Here is a 22,143-nt window from a genome sequence, read left to right as displayed (position 1 = left end):
TGTTGGATTTTCTATCACTGGTCATAAGACGCATGTAAGTCACTTGCCATAAACTTGATAGCAACTTGTCTGAGATTTGGCTTTTTTTTCCCCTTCACAGCAAAATCTGAGCTCTAAAATAGTCACATGACAGCAAGGCACCGACAAGTGGTACAAATGGTTGGGCAATACAAGTTGCTGTGTGGCACCGGGCTTAAACAGGATATATTGTAAATGTCTGTGATCGGTGCAGATATCACATGTGGAACCAGGAGCCCAACAGGGGGACATGCAACCCATTTTACAGATTCACAGCGGATGATTCCCCATTCGCTGGAGAAAAGGCTGATCTTTTGGCTTTCTCACTCAGCAGTCTTATGGTAACAAAAAAAGCCGAGCCGAGGAACCCTCCCTTTAAAAAAAACACTCAGGAAATAATTAATACACTGTGTTAAAGGCAACCGGTCATCTTGGTAAAAATGCAATTTATCTGAAGATATAGGGTTAATGTGCAGGTAAACTGTGTTATAATGCTGCTTGGTTGTCGTACTGAAAGAAGCAAATGAACCATTTCCTTCTGGAAGCCGCCAGCTTTCAGTTACTGTAGCCACCCTGGGCATGCCTCCATGACTGAAAGCCGGCAGCTACCAGGAGGAAATACATTTATTTTCTCCCAGTCGCTGCACTTTCAGTAAGTTGGCCAGGCAGCAACGTAACGCTATTTACCTGCAGATGAACCCTATATCTTCAGGTAAAGAGCATTCTGGGGTGAAAGGTTCCCTTAAAAAAAATGGCATGGGTCTGAAGGAGCTGAGAATAACTTCTCTTCTAACATTGTAGTGCTCACCCTTTCTTTGCATCTTTTTTAAAGCAGATATGTCCCCAGATTTCACAATAGAGACTTCATACATTAGTAAATAGATTTTGTAAACCTGATGAGACTGTTGAACTTACTTTGAAAATCCATGTCAGAATGGCTGTGTAATCCTTTCTGAAGAGTTTTACCTCCTGATATTAAATATTAGCATTTTATAAGTCATATAAAAGACTAAATTTGTAATTTCAGGATTATACAGCTATTCTGATAAAAAAAATAATAATAATAATTAAGTATACCTGTCTCATCAGGTCCAAGCAAACTATAATAATGTATGTAGTTTACATTATAAAAACTGCTTATATGTCTGCCTTGATCCCTTTATATAAACCAGCAGAAATAATAGAAAAGCTTCTATTTTATGAGAGCAATAAAAAAAGGAATCCGAGAACAAAACAAAAAAAAAAACAGACATATAAAAGAGAGTAAATTAAAATAATCCCTAAAACAGAGCATCATAACTCCGTTCCTGTTTGTTTCTCTTATTTAGAATCTGCTGATGTGAATAATTCCGGAACTTCCGTTAACACTTTCCTTATTTTACATACTGAGAGGAATGAGAACAGCATGTGATGGGCGCGCAGTCCTTGGCCTGCAGGGTCACTCAGCTACGCAGATTTTTCATCCTCCTACATGTGTGCGAGCGAGCGGGGGATACAGGGCAGCACAGGGAAGCCAGCGCTGCTTCACCGTTACGTAATATTTCTCTTGCATCTGCTCCACTATTTCCAGCCCTATCGGGGATTACTGTATAATCACAAAAAGGAGTAAGTCTAGCTTATTAGAGAGGCAAAGCACAAGCTTTACCCAGGGAGATGTCTCATTGAAAAACTGGCATTTCTGCAGTGTGTATGTATATATATATATATATATACTCACACACATATATATATACAGTGCTGGTCAAAAGTATTGGCACCCCTGCAATTCTGTCAGATAATACTCAGTTTCTTCCTGAAAATGATTGCAATCACAAATTCTTTGGTACTATTATCTCCATTTAATTTGTCTTCAATGAAAAAAACACAAAAAGAATTGTCCTAAAGCCAAATTGGATATAATTCCACACCAAACCTAAAAAAGGGGGTGGACAAAAGTATTGGCACTGTTTGAAAAATCATGTGATGCTTCTGTAATTCGTGTAATTAACAGCACCTGTAACTTACCTGTGGCACCTAACAGGTGTTGGCAATAACTAAATCACACTTACAGCCAGTTAACATGGATTAAAGTTGACTCAACCTCTGTCCTGTGTCCTTGTGTGTACCACATTAAGCATGGAGAAAAGAAAGAAGACCAAAGAACTGTCTGAGGACTTGAGAAACCAAATTGTGAGGAAGCATGAGCAATCTCAAGGCTACAAGTCCATCTCCAAAGACCTGAATGTTCCTGTGTCTTCCGTGCGCAGTGTCATCAAGAAGTTTAAAGCCCATGGCACTGTGGCTAACCTCCCTAGATGTGGACGGAAAGGAAAAATTGACGAGAGATTTCAACGCAAGATTGTGCGGATGGTGGATAAAGAACCTCGACTAACATCCAAACAAGTTCAAGCTGCCCTGCAGTCCGAGGGTACAACAGTGTCAACCCGTACTATCCGTCGGCGTCTGAATGAAAAGGGACTGTATGGTAGGATACCCAGGAAGACCCCACTTCTTACCCCGAGACATAAAAAAGCCAGGCTGGAGTTTGCCAAAACTTACCTGAGAAAGCCTAAAACATTTTGGAAGAATGTTCTCTTGTCAGATGAGACAAAAGTAGAGCTTTTTGGGAAAAAGCATCAACATAGAGTGTACAGGAAAAAAAAGAGGCATTCAAAGAAAAGAACACGGTCCCTACAGTCAAACATGGCGGAGGTTCCCTGATGTTTTGGGGTTGCTTTGCTGCCTCTGGCACTGGACTGCTTGACCGTGTGCATGGCATTATGAAGTCTGAAGACTACCAACAAATTTTGCAGCATAATGTAGGGCCCAGTGTGAGAAAGCTGGGTCTCCCTCAGAGGTCATGGGTCTTCCAGCAGGACAATGACCCAAAACACACTTCCAAAAGCACTATAAAATGGTTTGAGAGAAAGCACTGGAGACTTCTAAGGTGGCCAGCAATGAGTCCAGACCTGAATCCCATAGAACACCTGTGGAGAGATCTCAAAATGGCAGTTTGGAGAAGGCACCCTTCAAATATCAGGGACCTGGAGCAGTTTGCCAAAGAAGAATGGTCTACAATTCCAGCAGAGCATTGTAAGAAACTCATTGATGGTTACCGGAAGCGGTTGTTCGAAGTTATTTTGGCTAAAGGTTGTGCAACCAAGTATTAGGCTGAGGGTGCCAATACTTTTGTCTGGCCCATTTTTGGAGTTTTGTGTGAAATGATCAATGATTTGATTTTTGCTTCATTCTCTTTTGTGTTTTTTCCTTGCAAGCAAATTAAATGAAGATAATAAGACCAAAGAATTTGTGATTGCAATCATTTTCAGGAAGAAACCGAGTATTATCTGACAGAATTGCAGGGGTGCCAATACTTTTGGCCAGCACTGTATATATTTATATTGTGCAAGTCTTTTAGGTGGGTGTGGAAAAAATGCTGCAAAGTACAAATGCTTCCAATAATAAAATTAATTGCTTATTTTTTTTTTTTTTTTATCAATTAACAAAATGAAAGAACAAAAGAGAAATTGAAATCAAAATCAATATTTCATGTGACCACTCGCCCTTCCAAACAACCTCATTTCTTCTACTTCCACTTGTACACAGTAAGGGCTAATGCAGACGTCCGTGAATCTCGGACAGCAATGCCCGGATTGGCAGGGGGTCTCCTGACTTTGAGTGTGACAGTCTCAAGGAAATACATGTAGCTGCCATGCTCTGGTCAGGAGACCCGCAAATAGTCTGCGCATTAGTAGTCTCTGTTCAGACTGATTGCACAGACATATGCATGAGCCCTAAAGGATTTGCAGGACTATAGTCTGGTGTATGAGTAATAATTACACCAAATGGGTAACAATGATCATCATTGTCTTACAAAGGTTGAAACACAATCATTAACACAAACAGTTGTGTAGGAGACTTAAACTGGGTGAGGAACAGCCAAACTCTGCTACAAAGGTGAGGTTGTGGAAGACAGCTTCATGTCACCATGGCAAGACTCAGCCCAGTAGCAAAATACAAGGTAGGTATATAAATTGCTCTGCTCTGGCTCAATAGACTGTAGTGGCAGTCTGACCCAGCAGGTTCACAAACACTCGTGTGGGAAAGGGGGGGGTTTCATGGTCATGCCAAGCACTTTATATGCTGCAGGACCAGGCACAGCCACATAGGTTCCTCTGGTTCAAGGGTTGTTCTCCACATAGATCTTAGGGAGCACACCGCTCCCCTGGCTCCCGGACTTCTGCTTGCATGATAACGACGACACTGGCCTGGACTTTGCACTGTCCCATGCAGCAAGCAGAGGCAGCTTCAGAGCAATGGTAGCATGTGCTGCTCTCCTTGGCTTCGAGACTGGCCACTTCTGGTAGACAGTAGAGGTGGCAGTAACCTAGACAACGAGCAATAAACTGTAACATTAAAAATCCTTCTGTTCTTGAGAATGAGGATTTTTAATAAAAAGGTAAAATGACAAAATCGCTTGTTTTTACTTTTATAAAGTTGAGAATAAAAGAAGGCGTACAGTGGAGATCCAGTCCGTGCCATGGCCCCTTCATTCTGCAGATCAGTAAGGTTTCCAAAATTTGTACCCCATAGATCATACATGCCAACTAGTTATTAAAAAAAAATAAAACCTCACAACCAACCTATACGTACCTCAATATCTGCTCAGACACAGGCTTATTCTTGAACTTTGGTGGCAGCTCCAGCAACGGTTTTACGGTAAAACACTGAATATCTGATTGTGAGAATTAAAGATTAATACTGGTGTGTTCATTCGGTTCCATAAGAAATAAAAACTAAATAAATATGTAGGTCTCATTAAAATGTTATTTCATAGCCTGGGGTGAGAGCAATGCCCCACAGCACCGTGAAAAAACATTGCCTTCTTTCTTCCACCTGACAAGTGGTAGACGTGAGACTTCTGAGAGCGTCCTGCGAGACGCCCCAGACAAGTCCTGTCTCCACAAGTCTCATCTAGAATCTAACAATATCTATCAATGCTGTAAATCTGCTATATGTTGGGGACAGGGATTTTCTGCTTTGCTCCATTTATTTACAAGATGCTAATCCTAGAAATGAATGTTAAAAGTAAGAGGGAGATGATCTCGCCCCCACTGTTTGCAGCTATATCAGCTTCCGCTCTTCTCGGAAGGTTTTCTACAAGATTTTGGAGGAGTCTCTGGGAATTTTTCCCCCTTCATCCAGTTGAGCATTTGTAAGGTAGGACACTGATGTTGGGGAGAGGCCGGGCTCACAATCTCCGGTCTAGGTATTGGATGGGGTTGAGGTCCAAGCTCTGTGCGGCCGGTCAGGTTCTTCCACCAAACTCCCCCACCATGTCTGTACGGAGCTTGTGCACGGAGCAAAGTCATGGAGAGCAGAAAAGGGTCTTCCCCAAACTGTTCCCACAAAATTGGAAGCCACAATTGTCTAAAATGTCCTGTATGCTGAAGTATTAAGCCGACCCGTGATAACAGCCCATAGCATTGTTCTCTCCACCAAACTGTACAGTGACACAACGCAGTCAGGGGGTAACGTCCTCCTGGAATCACCAAACCCAGACTCCTCCATCAGGCGCAGATAGAGAAGTGTGACCCATCACTGCACAGAACAAGTCTCCTCCAGAATCCAGTGGTTATTGCTTTACACCACTGCATCTGACACTCAGCATTGTGCTTGGTGATGTACGGCTGCATGCAGCTGCTCGGCCATGAAGCTCCCCAGTGTTTGTGCTGATGTTAATGCCAGAGGAGGTCTGGACTCTGCAGTTATGGGGTCAGCAGAGTGGTGGTGACTTTTCTGCCCTCTGCCCCCCGCTCTGTAACGTTACGGGGTCTCCACTTTGTGGCTGAGTTGCTGCGGTTCCTTCCACTTCTGAATAATATCACTCACAGGTGATGGGGAGAGATTCAGGAGGAAGAAATGTCATGAATGGACTTGTTACCCCGGTGGCCCCAATTACAGGGCCGTGCTAGTATCAGTGAGCTCTACACCACCGGCCGTTCTGTCCTGTGTTCTTAAAGGCAGACAGCATAGCGGAGGGGCGGATTATATATAACGGGGGCAATGTGATCGGATCTTATACATTGGAGGGTGAGGGGCCGGATTTTTTATACACTGGGGGCAATGGGAATGAAGGAGAAAACATGAAGATTAAAGATGTGTGTACCGGTACTTTCCTACAAATTGCACATGTATATAGATGATGATATATAGTGTGCATTATATATACACTTATAGATACACTCAAGCATCCATTGGGATAGAAATAAGGATACATTGCCCAGTAGAGCTCTTGATGTCATCGCCTGGCGGAGATGTGGTCTTCATCTTCTCTGCATTAGGAAACTGCGTTAACAGCCGAGCCTCAAAATCTTCACGTCGCTCGTACTCCTTACCCCTGTAAATGAAGACTTTATTCTGGAAAAAAAAAAAAAAGAAACCCAACAATAAAACTAAAAAAGTTAAAAGATAGAAGCTGCAAGAGTAATAAGTTGCTGATTGCGGAGACCCCGGTCATACGGAGAACGGGATCCCCCCTGTATGATCAGAGCGATGGTCATTCATTGTCTATGGGACTGTATTCGGCTAACTCCAACCCTTTTAATCATTTTGCTGCAGTAAATAAATCCCAACCTTCTGTCTCTCTGTTCCATAAGAGGAGACGAGTACTAGATCTTAGAGGAATATATATGTCTAGGAACATTATTTCTAGAAATGGGGCTTCTTGGCACTGGCATAAATTCTCCAGTTGTTCCTCGTAGTGCAAGACGCGGCTTTCCTTTCCAAGAAATGATCGGCCCACACGATTGGGGAAAGGCCTTTCTGTAATGAATAGACGGCCAGCTGTTAATTGCAGCATGGCCGATCTGTGGGCACCAGGAGAAAGCAGGAATGACTTTCTTTTTTTCATCTGGGAAGCTCCGAGCAGCCGGCAGACCTCACCGTGCCGGCCCGAGTGACCTTTATTTAATGTCTGCAGCTCGATATTAGTGGCGAGGCTGGCAGAAACAAAACTGGGTATTATGGTTTTAATAAGACTGCCAGCAGGCAATGGATTCCTACTTTTGCTGACCTACTTCTGTGCAATTTGCAACATGCAGCTTCTGTGCACACTGGGAAAAATGCATTCGCTTCTGATGCGGCCCAAGTTATGTAAGGTAAATTCATCAAACGGAAAAGCATTAAAAATAAAGTAAATTATTGACAAGGGTGCCAAAGACACATTGAAAGAAAAGGGGGAAAGGGAGCGCTTTTAAAAAAAAAAATTCCCAGCAATGCATTAAATAGGCAATGAAACATGACTAATGTACAGGAGGGTCAAAATGACTCCCCCCCATCCCCCCCCCCCCAACCCCCCTCCACCCGTCCGGCAGGTGGAAAACGCAATAAATGCATTTCCGCCCAAACGCAGACCCGCTGGCTCGTGAAGAGAAACCAGCCCTGGATTAATAAAGATGTTTAAAACACAGTTCACAGTTTACATTATTCACTCTTTTACTACACACATAATGTGTCTAAGCTGGAAAATTGCTTGTTGGACTGAACCCGCTATGAATTTCAATGCTCTGCAAATCTCGGCTCATCGGTGACAGCAGCTATGCTGAAAACTGCAGACACACCTGGATATTTAGTGCCGGAGGACTGATAATAGTGGTATTTATCCTCAATATCCTACTGCCGTAAAGGCCGCCACTGCAGATGGGAAAAGTAGGGGCCCCAATACAGCACTGCACCATGTGGACCTGCACAGGTACTGTAGAAATCCCAGATTAGAGAGGATAACCGGCCAGGGGTACATCACTAAAGGTAGGGGAAGGGAGTAGGGGATTCATGCACCAGGGGCATTTCCATCTCATGAAGTGATGACCCATCACCATAATATACCATAAATATATGATCATGGGGATACAATATATGTGACCCCCTACAAATATGGAGAATGAGGGGCTTCATGGCTGATTCAGCATGAGGCTCCTTGAAAGTCTTTCCCTGCACAGCAGTGCCCAGCCACCTACCGCGCAGGGGAACTGCTGCACAGTGGTGCCCGTCCACCTATTGCGCAGGGTGAACTGCTGCACAGCGGTGCCCGGCCACCTATCGCGCAGGGGGAACTGCTGCACAGTGGTGCCCGGCCACCTATCGCGCAGGGGGAACTGCTGCACAGTGGTGCCCGGACACCTATCGCGCAGGGGGAACTGCTGCACAGCGGTGCCTGGCCACCTACCATGCAGGGGAACTTCTGCACAGCGGTGCCCGGCCACTTACTGTGCAGGGGAACTGCAGCATAGTGGTGCCCGGCCACTTACTGTGCATGAGAACTGCAGCAAGGCGGTGCCCAGCCAACTATTGTGCAGAGGAACTGATGCAGAGTAAACAGAAATTGCTGCAATAGCCTGCATAAGGGGGAACCCGGGGTCAAAGTGCAGAAAAAGCAGTACAGAGTGAATAAGGACTGCGGCTAGAGTTGAGGGAAAAGATTTGCAGGAGCCTGGTCCAGCAGCCATGTCTTTAGTGGCTTCCTAGACCGGAGCATCTCTTCCGAATAGTATCGTTGCAGCACAACGCAGGCATGACACCGCACAGGGCCTGCTAGTCATAAGAGATGCTGGGGATTCCTGCAGGTAGGAGGTGGTCTGAAGGGCTCTACTTTGGTGGGTGCCATGGCCACTGGCTTAGGGTCTTGCAAAATCATTTTGCTAAGCTCTACCTACGGCCCCTTCACTCTTAAAAACAGTGGAGGTACTTGGAGGTTGAACCCCCAAGCTTATGGAGTAAAGGAATATACTGGCAACAAGCCATCAATTTACAAGATGGGAAAACAAACCCCTTTAAAGACCTTGCACCTGGTGGGGCGTCTGATTTTTGCCTTGGAGTTCTTGTTTTAAATAGATGTTCCTCTTATTCAGATGATTGACCCAAATGGTCTAATCGGAATGTCCTCTTCCCAAACATATGCTGAGCTTCAAGGTAAAGGGGATGAAGTTTTTTTTTCTTAAAGTAAGCTTGTCATCAGGATTTTAAACCCCAAAGTAATGCTGAATTACACTTACAGCTGCACTTGCCTGCCTCCTATCTATGGCTGAGACATCACTGAAACATGAGTAACCTGTCAGTCAGTGACAGGAGACGGGGAATAGGGAGAGGCCGGAGAGCTGTGAGTGCAGCGCTCGCTTACAGCTCAATAACTTACAATTTCAACTATAGATTTCTCTGAACAAGCAAAACCGATTTCTACAAGAAAGCTCAGGATTTACTCAGCATTAAAGCGCCTTTACATACATGCTTTTAGTTTGGGGTATATAATTGTGAGGACGCATTCTCTTAAAATAACAATATTCTGGGCATTTGGATTTCATTATAAATTTTGCCTCCTACAGTCTCGGTGTTGCACTGCCTATTGCCGTCTGCAGAATGAGCTGAGAATCTGTCAGTCAGTCCTCTGTGACTGGAGGTGTTTATAACCCTTTTATCTGTCTTTTTCTGAGCTACTGACCTGAGCGGATTTATGACCACTGACCACATCAAAGTTGAATGTGTCAGGAAACAAAGAGCCCAGAAAAACAAAAAAAATTGTGCAAAATGTTTAATAAAAGGTAATTGTAAAAATTATGGTTAACCCCAAATACATGCATTTAGATTAAAAAAAAAAGTTTAGAAAGGTGGGAATCTGATAATGGGGAGCTGATAGCAGTCAGAAAATCTATCGTTGTGCTGACAGCTTTAATGTGCTCATAGCATGTGGATATGCCAAAAATAAAAGGTACAGAGGGACAACTTCTGATGACATGCCATTCTAGGCGTGATATGGGTATCCAAGCATTACATAGTCATCCATTTATCTGAATGGCCAGAAGTAATGCTAGATGTTCCCTGTAGCAAGTGCTGGAAGGAAAGTGCAGCAGAAGGCGACTTCCCTGGCAAAATGAGCTGATCCCATATATAATTACTCTGCCAGGAGATGTCCCCTTTAATCTAAGTGTGACAGGTTCTTTAATAGATATTCTATTGTTCCGTTGGCACAAGAATGCATACGACAGCAGGTACCTACGTGTTCTGCGGTCACATACGGCACACGCAGCTCATAAAATAAGTAACACTCAGGTTAATACAGTAATTGTAGGTCGCTTCCCTGCCACTTTCTCAGCCCATGCAGTATTAACAGATTCCATATTAATTTTACATGTACCCTAAGGAACGTAGGGAATCCTTGTCCGAAATATCCCACGGCAAAGTAGTCAGGTTTTGGCCGGATGACTTTCACGATGCTTTCGAAAAACTGTGCTTGTTTCTTCTGCAATGAAAAGAATGGTGTTAGAAAATAGAAGCCAGGAATAAGGACGTGGTGTATTACAGCTGTGCTCTAAGGAGGTGGCCCGCTCCTATTAGGAGAGTAGTCCGGATTATTAGCCATTTCAGATGCCAGCAATATTCAGCAAACTGCAGGCGTCAGACATTATAATCCTATTTCACTGCTATATCATGTGTACTACTGCCCCGGCTCAGGCGCCAGGCACGGTATTATTTATTCACCATCTCTCCATCTGATTTCAAAATTCAGTGCTGATTAATTTTTATAGATCTTCAGTCTGGTCAGGATAACATTATACATCCTTAAGGGGCGACTAGAGAGAGTTTACTGCCAACTGAGGTATCAGATTACCACTGCCTGGGTACTGAAGTCTAAGGAGAGTGGATGGAGGACACCGAGGCACAAACGCAGACGGTGAAGAGGCTTTATATGTATTTTATCTGATATCAGTGCTGGATTCACAGCTACACTGCTCAGTACTGCTTTCTAATTTCCTCCATGCTGCTGATTCTGAACTTCTGCTATATTTATTCGCCATCTCTCAATCTGATTTCAAAATTCATTGCCGATTCATTTTTATAGATCTTCAGTCCGGTCAGGATAATGTTATACATCCTTAGGGGACGACCAGAGAGGGCTTACTGCCTACTGAGGGATGAGATTACCACTGTCTGTGTACTGAAGTCTAAGGAGAGTGGATGGAAGAAACCGAGGCACAGACAAAGATGGTGCAGCTGCTTTATATGTGTTTTAGTTTATATCAGTGCTGGATTCACAGCTACTCTGCTCAGTACTGCTGTATAATGTCCTCCATGCTGCCGAATCTGAACTTCTGCTACATAGAGACAGGAGATCATGAATCCCTGATATCGGTTGTGGAATTTATGGAAGACATTGCAGCAGCTAGTTTCTAACCACTAGTTCAGAAACAACTGAAAATTAGAGATGAGTGAAAATGTGGAATACAAGTCTTATAATGGCAAGAAAAAGTGTAATTCCTCAAGTACACACTTAAAGGGGTATTCCCATCTCCAACATCCTATCCCAATATGTAGTAGGTGTAATAATAATAATAAAAATAGCAAATACCTCCAATTAGAAATGTAGTATCGTTTTTCTGATTCTCTGTGTCACTTATCTCATGTGCAGGCATTGCAGGACCTTAGGTATCCATGGTTACGACCACTGATATAGTGAGTTAGCTCATTGCTGATGACCGTAGCCATGGATACGTAAGGCCCTGCAATGCCCTGAACATGAGGAAAGAGACAATGAAAAAACGTAAAACTATACTACATTTCTAATTGGAGGTATTTGCTAATATTATTATTATTACACCTCCTACATATTGGGATAGGATCTTGGAGAAGGGAATACTCCTTTAAGTCAGCTTATAATCATTATTCTAAATAATAGGTATTCAGCAATGTGTAATTTGTAGGCAGTAAGATTGCCCAGTGGAAGTTGCAAGAAGCCATAATGTAGCTCCAGGTACAGTGGGGAAAATAAGTATTTAATCAGCCACCAATTGTGCAAGTTCTCCCACTTAAAAAGATGAGCGAGGCCTGTAATGGACATCATAGGTCGACCTCAACTATGAGAGACAAAATGAGAAAACAAATCCTGAAAATCCCATTGTCTGATTTGGAAAGAAATTTTTTTTTAAATTTTGGCAGTAAATAAGTATTTGGTCAATTACAAAAGTTCATCTCAATACTTTGTTATATATCCTTTGTTGGCAAAGACAGAGGTCAAACATTTTCTGTAAGTCTTCACAAGGTTGGCACACACTGTTACTTGTATGTTGGCCCATTCCTCCATGCAGATCTCCTCTAGAGCAGTGATTTTTTGGGGGCTGTCGCTGGGCAACACGGACTTTCAACTCCCTCCAAAGGTTTTCTATAGGGTTTAGATCTTTAGACTGGCTAGGCCACTCCAGGACCTTGAAATGCTTCTTAGAAGCCATTCCTTCGTTGCCCTGGCGGTGTACTTGGGATCATTGTCATGCTGAAAGACCCAGCCACGTTTCATCTTTAATGCCCTTGCTGATAGAAGAAGGTTTGCACTCAAAATCTCACGATACATGGCCCCATTCATTCTTTCATGTACACGGATCAGTCATCCTGGTTCCTTGGCAGAGAAACAGCCCCAAAGCATGATGTTGCCACCCCCATGCTACACAGTAGGTATGGTGTTCTTTGGATGCAACTCAGCATTCTTTCTCCTCCAAACACGCCGAGTTGTGTTTCCACCAAACAGTTCTACTTTGGTTTCATCTGACCATATGACATTCTCCCAATACTCTTCTGGATCATTCAAATGCTCTCTAGCGAACTTCAGACAGGCCCGGACATGTAATGGCTTAAGCAGGGGGACACGTCTGGCACTGCAGGATCTGAGTCCCTGGCGGCGTAGTGTGTTACGGATGGTAGCCTGTGTAACGTTGGTCCCAGCTCTCTGCAGGTCATTCACTAGGTCCCCCTATGTGGTTCTGGGATTTTTGCTCACCGTTCTTGAGATAATTTTGACCCCACTGGGTGAGATCTTGTGTGGAGCCCCAGATCGAGGGAGATTATCAGTGGTCATGTAGGTCTTCCATTTTCTAACTATTGCTCCCACAGTTGATTTCGTCACACCAAGCTGCTTGCCTATTGCAGATTCAGTCTTCCCAGCCTGGTGCAGGGCTACAATTTTGTTTCTGGTGTCCTTTGACAGCTCTTTGGTTTTCACCATAGTGGAGTTTGGAGTGTGATTGTTTGAGGTTGCGGACAGGTGTCTTTTATACTGATAACAAGTTCAAACAGGAGCCAGTACTACAGGTAATGAGTGGAGGAAAGAGGAGCCTCTTAAAGTAGAAGTTACAGGTCTGCGAGAGACAGAAATCTTGCTTGTTTGTAATTGACCAAATACTTATTTTCCACCATAATTTGAAAAAAGTTTCTTTCCAAATCAGACAATGTGATTTTCAGGATTTGTTTTCTCATTTTGTCTCTCATAGTTGAGGTCGACCTATGATGTCAATTACAGGCCTCTCTCATCTTTTTAAGTGGGAGAACTTGCACAATTGGTGGCTGACTAAATACTTTTTTTCCCCACTGTATATGCAATGGATTTCCATAAAAAAAAACAAAAAAAAAAACCCAACAAGATAAAAACAGTTCTAAACCCTATAAAGAATTTTGTCCTGGAATCCATACAACCTACAATAGCGGTAGAGCAGGAGACAGGTCACAAATGCTTCTGCTGACAGACATGAAACCATGCACAATGACTATACTGCATTAATAAAAACTGAAACAAACCTTAATGTAACAAAGTAAAATAAATAAAACAAAAACAGAAACGACTCACCAGTAATTCACTCAAATGCTCATAGTCAAACATTTCATTTTCATATTGCTCTGCCAGTTCTTTGCCCAGGGTAATGGCCTCCTCCCACATCTGAGAAGAGATGATATAGACATATGAAGTCAATCAATCATTCTAGCTCTGTTACATTATAATGCACTAGGTGTTATTATTAGCCACCATCTCTTACAGCCTGGCACACTCGCCTTGTAGAAATGCACTAACTCCCATCCTATCGGCTATATAGAGAAAAAGTCAATTCCTTCTAGGCAAAAAGTGATGTAACTTTACTGTACAGCGAGTATTAAACATCAAGGGCATTTTATACTATTTCTTATGTACAGTGCTGTGCAAAAAGTATTCATACTGACGCACCCCTGGGCCTGTGTCGCGCAGCGTTGCGCACGCGGGAGCTTACCCGGAGCCGGATCTGTTGAGGGTTGTAGTCTCGTGGCGGTGACCCGGTCCGTGCCCAGGGAGTCAGACTAAGTGGCGCTGTATTAGCGGTAGATGTTGGACGACTACGCCACCCGTTGAATGCAGCGAAGGAGCTGCCGCTGCAGGGCAGACCGCTGAGGCCGGTGGTAGGATTGTGCAGCGTGATAGTATCACCCCCAACGGGAGGGGTATGGCCTCAGGGCAGCCGACGTGGATGATGGGGTAGCAGGAATCACTCAGAGACGATGCGGTGTAATTCAGGGTCTTTACTGGTGATAAAGATAGACCCTCCCGGAGTACTGGCTAGCGATCGGTGCCTGGTCAGTCCTTGAGCAGATGGGATCTCCCCTGGCCAGGTGGAGTTGTAGGCCTCCCAAACTAACTGTACTCTTCTGGCTACCTTGCTAGAGGCGGGTATAAGTAGCCCACGTCCCTGAGTGTACCGTGTGGTGCTCACCCGTATGGCCGGTGACTCGGGGCCTTCTAGTAGCTTCCGCTCCACGACGGTGGTGCTGGTCCCACGCGTGAGACCGTGCCTTCGGGTTTCTTGGCCAGAGGACCTGAAATCCCCTGCCGGGCGGTTTCTGCTGCTGGGTAAAGATTAGTCCCCACAGCCTCGGACTCCGGGTCCGGTGAGAAATCTTCTCAGTCAGGGCGAGCTCTGCAGCTGCCAGCCCCTGACTCCTTGTAACACTGCTCCCACAGAGCTCCTGTTGTTTCTTCCCATAGCTGCTTCTCTTCTCTGTCTCTACTTCTGGCATGGCCCAGGAGCTGGGCCCAGCCGGAGCCACAGCTCCCTGTCAGCCCTCCTGGCTGAACTCTCCCTCTGAACTCTCTAACCCTGCCTCAGCCCCAGGTTTATATAGGGGAAGTTCTTCCCCTCCCAGGACTGGGCAGGAGGTGTGGCATGCATAGGATTCCTGACCAAGAGACCTCCCACCTGCTCTCAGACATAACATTGCCGTTACTGTGGAAACCAGACCCCTGGGGTGCCACATTCCCCCCTAGTGAAATTTAGTACTCCGGGACTAAACATATTTTTAGGAAAAACATAACAAGGTATAAACAATAATAATACAATAAGAAAAACACATAAAGATGGTTACGGCGTGTCCGCAACCGGGTGCAGTCTTTGAAGAAAAGCAAGGTGTCCATTTCACCAAAACAGGGAGACGTAACCAGGTAGGGGTCTGTCCTGCCCCGAGTCCTTAACAGTCTTTAGTCCGTCCTGGGTTACGCTCCAACCATGTACAAAGGATTCCTGGTAAATCCACCAAAGACTCCCATAAATTACTAGAAACACATAATTATTTACAGGATATGGCCGCTCTCAGTCCTCGGCCAGTGGGGATAAGGAATGGCTGCTCACAGTCCTCAGCCTGGTTTAAGATAGGGGCAGTTGGGGAACAATTCACTAATCCCAACGGGGACCATATTTTAATTAGCAGCAGTCCTTGTACCCTTACGGGTAACTATTTACAGCTCTTTATTCACGCTACTTCCCTTCAGTAGCTATGTCCTCTTTGTGCTCCCTCCTGAGGGTAGTCCTCAGACCCGTCCGGGTCCTCTTGGCTTTCCTTTGTATTGGTAGTACTGCAGCTCCTCCTCGGTTAGCTGGGTTAGTATCCCTGCGACAGTCCTCCCCCCAGGTGGCCAGGACTTTACCTCCCTTTGGGCTGCTCCGGTTAATTGGGCCACCAGGATGCTCACTTTTTGCTCCTCTGTGAGGGGGTACACCTGGAAGAGGCTATCCAGCTTTTCTCTAAAGTCATGCAGGGTATGTGACTCCCCTGAGTACTGGGGTAGCCAGGCTGCCCCCGGGATATAGGGCATGGTGAAAGGCATGACCGCAACAGCGGTGGCGCTGGTTGAAGCGGTGAAGCTCTCCTCCGTATCCGACATCTTCCTCCCCCCTAGTGGACCGTGGCCTACCTTGCGATGATCCTCTTCCGTAGGCCGCGGCTCCGCAGTGGATCGTCAGGGTTGAGGACCTTCCGTCGCGCTCCTGTGACGTCGGCGTCTGCTGGGCTCCTTCCAGGACCTTACGCAACGTCCGGACGTGAGGCGGGGCTTCAGTTCTCGCGCGCTTTCGGAGTCCACGCCCCTCTTCTTCCCGCGCGGCGTCTTCAAGATGGCGTCCAACGGCGGGAAAACTCCACGGATGGCGGGAAGAAGGCAGAAGATGGCGCCGGATGGCGGGAAAACTTCGCGGATGGCGGGAAGAAGACAGAAGATGGCGCCGGATGGCGGGAATCTTCACCACTGGTAAGTTTGAACAGTCTTTTTCAGGCACGCAGTACCCGGTGGTTGCGGGCACGAGATCCTGCCGACTACGCCAAAAGTTGACGCACCCCTGGGCCTGTGTCGCGCAGCGTTGCGCACGCGGGAGCTTACCCGGAGCTGGATCTGTTGAGGGTTGTAGTCTCGTGGCGGTGACCCGGTCCGTGCCCAGGGAGTCAGACTAAGTGGCGCTGTATTAGCGGTAGATGTTGGACGACTACGCCACCCGTTGAATGCAGCGAAGGAGCTGCCGCTGCAGGGCAGACCGCTGAGGCCGGTGGTAGGATTGTGCAGCGTGATAGTATCACCCCCAACGGGAGGGGTATGGCCTCAGGGCAGCCGACGTGGATGATGGGGTAGCAGGAATCACTCAGAGACTATGCGGTGTAATTCAGGGTCTTTACTGGTGATAAAGATAGACCCTCCCGGAGTACTGGCTAGCGATCGGGGCCTGGTCAGTCCTTGAGCAGATGGGATCTCCCCTGGCCAGGCGGAGTTGTAGGCCTCCCAAACTAACTGTACTCTTCTGGCTACCTTGCTAGAGGCGGGTATAAGTAGCCCACGTCCCTGAGTGTACCGTGTGGTGCTCACCCGTATGGCCGGTGACTCGGGGCCTTCTAGTAGCTTCCGCTCCACGACGGCGGTGCTGGTCCCACGCGTGTGACCGTGCCTTCGGGTTTCTTGGCCAGAGGACCTGAAATCCCCTGCCGGGCGGTTTCTGCTGCTGGGTAAAGATTAGTCCCCACAGCCTCGGACTCCGGGTCCGGTGAGAAATCTTCTCAGTCAGGGCGAGCTCTGCAGCTGCCAGCCCCTGACTCCTTGTAACACTGCTCCCACAGAGCTCCTGTTGTTTCTTCCCATAGCTGCTTCTCTTCTCTGTCTCTACTTCTGGCATGGCCCAGGAGCTGGGCCCAGCCGGAGCCACAGCTCCCTGTCAGCCCTCCTGGCTGAACTCTCCCTCTGAACTCTCTAACCCTGCCTCAGCCCCAGGTTTATATAGGGGAAGTCCTTCCCCTCCAAGGACTGGGCAGGAGGTGTGGCATGCATAGGATTCCTGACCAAGAGACCTCCCACCTGCTCTCAGACATAACATTGCCGTTACTGTGGAAACCAGACCCCTGGGGTGCCACATTACCCCATGAACTTTTACACATTTTTTTCACATTACACCCACAACCTTAAATGTATTTTATTTGGATTTTATGTGATACCAACACAAAGTAGCAAGTATTTGTGAAGTGTATGACACATGGTTTTCAGAGTTTTTTTTTTTTTTAATATAAAGCTGGTAATTGAGATTTGCATTTGTTTTCAGCCTCCCTGAGTCTATACTTTGTAGGCCCACCCTTCTCTGTAATTCCTGCTGCAGTCTTTTGGGGTCTGTCTCTGCCAGCTTTGCACATCTAGGTGCAGGGTCGGACTGGGGTGTCTGGGGCCCACAGGGAGAACTGACTCTAGGGGCCCACCTACAGCCATATGCAAATATCTGTTATCCGCTATCCCTGTTATAGTGGAGCATTGACTGGCGGCTCCTGCACAGCTACTGTGCGACACTAACTGGGATGTACAATTAAGGTAGTTTGCATTAAAGGGCTTCTTTGGTTAAAACAAGTTATCACCGATCCATGGGCTCTACAGGATAGGTAATAACTTATTGATCGTTTGGATCCGAACATTGGAAAACGCACCTATCGGAAGAATGGGGAAGTTTTATCCCTGACAGGACACTTATCCCCATTTTAAAATGCAGCGACAGCTGGGACGTCTGACCACAGCTCCATTCATTCTCTTGGGGGCTTCCAAAAAAGAGCAGCGCTCACAGCCACTGAGGGAATGAATGGATTAGTGGTCGCATCTCACATGCCGCTCCAGTCTAATGGGGAGAAAAGCTCCACATTCTGCCGATTGTGTCCCAGCAGTCAGACCCCCACCAATCAATATTATCACTGATCCTGTGGAGAGGTGATTACTTGTTTTCACCGGAGAACCCCTGTAAGTGCATCTCTGCTGCTCTCGTCCAAGTATTTAATCTCTAAAGCCACTCTCTAAATATTGACCAAATACTGATAGAGGGGCCGTGGCCTAATGGGAAAAAATCTTTTCCTAGTTAATATCAGCAAGAACAAAATGACCGCCATACACGACACAGTTCACTATATCAACACCAATAATACCACATACAAAAGGGACAAATATCGCCACACCATGACTAGATCACATATTACCACCACATAGTGACCGAATAATACCACATACAAGGAACAAATACGGCCACACCATGACCAGACCACATATTACCACCCCAAAGTGACCAAATACTACAATACTGATCATGAATACAAACCACAATACTAACAACACTGTTATTACCACCAGCGACATTATACACAGGAGCTCTGTATATAGTGTCAGTGTACAGGTAACACAGTGATCACCAGTGACATTATAAACAGCAGCTCTGTATATAGTGTACAGGTAATACAGTGGTCACCAGTGACATTATACACAGAAGCTCTGTATATAGTGTATACGTAATACAGTGTTCACCAGTGACATACACAGGAGCTCTGTATATACTATATACACACGTGGTCAGAATTGTTGGTACCACTCGTTTAATGAAAGAAAAACCCACAATGGTCACAGAAATAACTTGAATCTGACAAAAGTAATAAATTAAAAATTATGAAAATGAAAGTCAGACATTGCTTTTCTGCTTCCACAGAATTTAAAAAAAAATTAAACTTATGAAATAGGCCTGGAAAGAAATTATGGTACCCCTGAAAATAATGTGACAAAAGGGACATGTTAAATCAAGTTGTGTCCACTAATTAGCATCACAGGTGTCTACAATCTTGTAATCAGTCAGTGGGCCTGTATATAGGGCTACAGATACTCACTGTGAGGTTTGGTGACATGGCGTGTACCACACTCAACATGGACCAGAGGAAGCAAAGGAAAGAGTTGTCTCAGGAGATTAGAAAGAAAATTATAGAAAAGCATGTTAAAGGTAAAGGTTATAAGACCATCTCCAAGCAGCTTTATGTTCCTTTGACTACAGTGTCACATATTATTCAGAAACTTAAGATCCATGGGACTGTAGCCAACCTCCCTGGACAGGGCCGCAAGAGGAAAATTGATGACAAATCAAAGAGACGGATAATATGAATGGTAACAGAAGAGTCCAGGAAAACTTCTAAAGAGATTAAAGGTGAACTTCAAGCTCAAGGAACATCAGTGTCAGATCGTACTATCCATCATTGTTTGATCCAAAGTGGACTTCATGGGAGACGACCAAGGAGAACACCATTGTTGAAAAAAAAAATAATAAAAAAGCTAGACTGGAATTTGCCAAACTACATGTTGACAAGCCACAAAGCTTCTGGGAGAATGTACTATGGACAGATGAGACAAAAATGGAAGTTTTTGGCAAGGCACATCAGCTCTATGTTCACAGACGGAAAAATGAAGCATATCAAGAAAAGAACACTGTCCCTACTGTGAAACATGGGGGAGGCTGTTACGTTCTGGGGCTGCTCTGCTGCATCTGGCACAAGGTGTCTTGAATCTGTGCAGGGTACAATGAAATCTCAAGACTATCAAGGGATTCTAGTGAGAAATGTGCTGCCCAGAGTCAGAAAGCTTGGTCTCAGTCGCAGGTCATGGGTCTTGCAACAGGATAATGACCCAAGAATGGCTAAGAGGAAAACATTGGACTATTCTGAATTGGCCTTCTATGAGCCCTGACCTAAATCCTATTGAGCATCTTTGGAAAGAGCTGAAACATGACGTCTGGAAAAGGCAACCTTCAAACACGAGACAACTGGAGCAGTTTGCTCATGAGGAGTGGGCCAAAATACCTGTCGAGAGGTGCAGAAGTCTCATTGACAGTTACAGGAATCGTTTGATTGCAGTGATTGCCTCAAAAGGTTGTTCAACAAAACATTAAGTTAAGAAGAACCATCATTTCTGTCCAGGCCTATTTCATGAGGTTAATTTTTTTTTAAAATTCTGTGGAAGCAGAAAAGCAATGTCTGGCTTTCATTTGTTCATTTTCAAAAATTTGTAATTTACCAATAACTGGTCTCTTCTAGAGAATATTCCCCCCCCCCCCCCCCCGACTTCTACACTATACCAGTTGAAGAAAAAAAGCAACATAGTGCCATCCTGCACAGTAACAGGACTCCTCTTTTGTCCCATCCCATGGAAAACAGTTTCCTAAAAAGTAAATTATATTACAGAAGTAATAATAATAATTGGAATCTAAAGTAATAATGTTCCCCACTGGCCACCATAAACTAATAAAGTATGTTCCTCAATCTGGCCCCCAAACAGTAATTAAGTCCCTTGTCCAGCCAGGCACCCCCAATATGTCCCTTCTGGCCCCCATATGTCCAGGGTGGCCTCTCCATATATTTATCCTAGCCCACATGTATCGAGCCTGCCCTCCCCCCCATATATCCATCCTAGCCCCCCATGTGGCCAGCCTGCCCCCCCCACATATCCATCCTTGCCTCCATGTTTCCAGCCTGCACCCCCCATATATCCATCCTGGACTCCATGTATCCATCCTGACACCCCCTGCATATATCCCTTCTGGCCCCCATTTGTCCAGTGTGACCCCTCCATATATTTATCCTAGCACACGTGTATCGTGCCTGCCCCCTCCCATATACCCATCCTAGCCCCCCATGTGGCCAGCCTGCCCCCCCCCACATATCCATCCTTGCCTCCATGTTTCCAGCCTGCCCCCCCATATATCCATCCTGGACTCCATGTGTCCAGCCTCCCCTCCCATATATCCATACTGCCCTTCCCCCCCTGCATATATCCATCCTGACACCCCCCCATATATCCATCCTGCCCCACCCATATATCCATCCTGGCCTCCATGTGTCCAGCCTACTCCCCCTACATATCCATCCTGGCCTCCATGTGTCCAGCCTGCCCCCCCATATATCCATCCTGGCCTCCATGTGTCCAGCCTGCTCCCCCTACATATCCATACTGGCCTCCATGTGTCCAGCCAGCCTCCTCATATATCCATCCTGCCCTTACCCCCTGCATATATCCATCCTGACACCCCCCATATATCCAGCGTGCCCCTCCATATATTTATGTTAGCCCACGTGTATCGAGCCTGCCCCTCCACATATCCATCCTAGCCCCCCATGTGTCCAGCCTGCCTCCCCCCCATATATCCATCCTGGCCTCCATGTGTTCAGCCTGCCCCCCCCCCATATATCCATCCTGGCCTCCATGAGTCCAGCCTGCCCCCCCCCATATATCCATCCTCGCCTCCATGAGTCCAGCCTGACCCCCATATATCCATCCTGGCCTCCATGTGTCCAGCCTGCCCCCCATGTGTCCAGCCTGCCCCCCCATATATTCATCCTGGCCTCCATGTGTCCAGCCTGCCCCCCATATACCCATCCTGCCCACCCCCCTTTGCCTGTGTCCAGCCAGGGCTCCCCCTTGTGTGTCCAGCCAGGGCCTCACCTTTTGTGTCCAGCCAGGGCCTCACCTTGTGTGTCCAGCCAGGGCCTCACCTTGTGTGTCCAGCCAGGGCCTCACCTTGTGTGTCCAGCCAGGGCCTCCCCTTGTGTGTCCAGCCAAGGTTCCCCCTTGCGTATTCAGCCAGGGCTCCCGCCTCGTGTATCCAGTCAGGGCTCCCGCCTCGTGTATCCAGCATGGGCTCCCGCCTCGTGTATCCAGCATGGGCTCCCCCCTAGTGTGTCCAGCCAAGCCCCCCCCCTTGTGTGTCCAGC

At 46.1% G+C, this 22,143-nt stretch overlaps 1 protein-coding gene across 1 annotated transcript in view; it reads right to left on the bottom strand.

Annotated features, from left to right (window-relative positions):
- Nucleotides 1-22,143, bottom strand: part of DOCK1 (dedicator of cytokinesis 1) — a 412,678-nt gene that overhangs the window by 40,244 nt on the left and 350,291 nt on the right. Inside the window, exons 39-42 of the mRNA XM_073685060.1 lie at nucleotides 13,661-13,750; nucleotides 10,187-10,291; nucleotides 6,276-6,417; nucleotides 4,651-4,732 (exon numbers count right to left, since the gene is read on the bottom strand). Coding sequence (XP_073541161.1) covers nucleotides 4,651-4,732; nucleotides 6,276-6,417; nucleotides 10,187-10,291; nucleotides 13,661-13,750 — 419 coding nt within the window. The remainder of the gene's footprint in view (nucleotides 1-4,650; nucleotides 4,733-6,275; nucleotides 6,418-10,186; nucleotides 10,292-13,660; nucleotides 13,751-22,143) is intronic.

The sequence above is a fragment of the Phyllobates terribilis genome, unplaced genomic scaffold (genome assembly GCF_046119375.1).
Source record: "Phyllobates terribilis strain yellow unplaced genomic scaffold, ASM4611937v1 Scaffold_5__5_contigs__length_657084704, whole genome shotgun sequence".
NCBI lineage: Eukaryota > Metazoa > Chordata > Amphibia > Anura > Dendrobatidae > Phyllobates > Phyllobates terribilis.
Note: the sequence above shows the minus strand (reverse complement) of the source record. Positions and strands in the feature narration are given on the sequence as shown.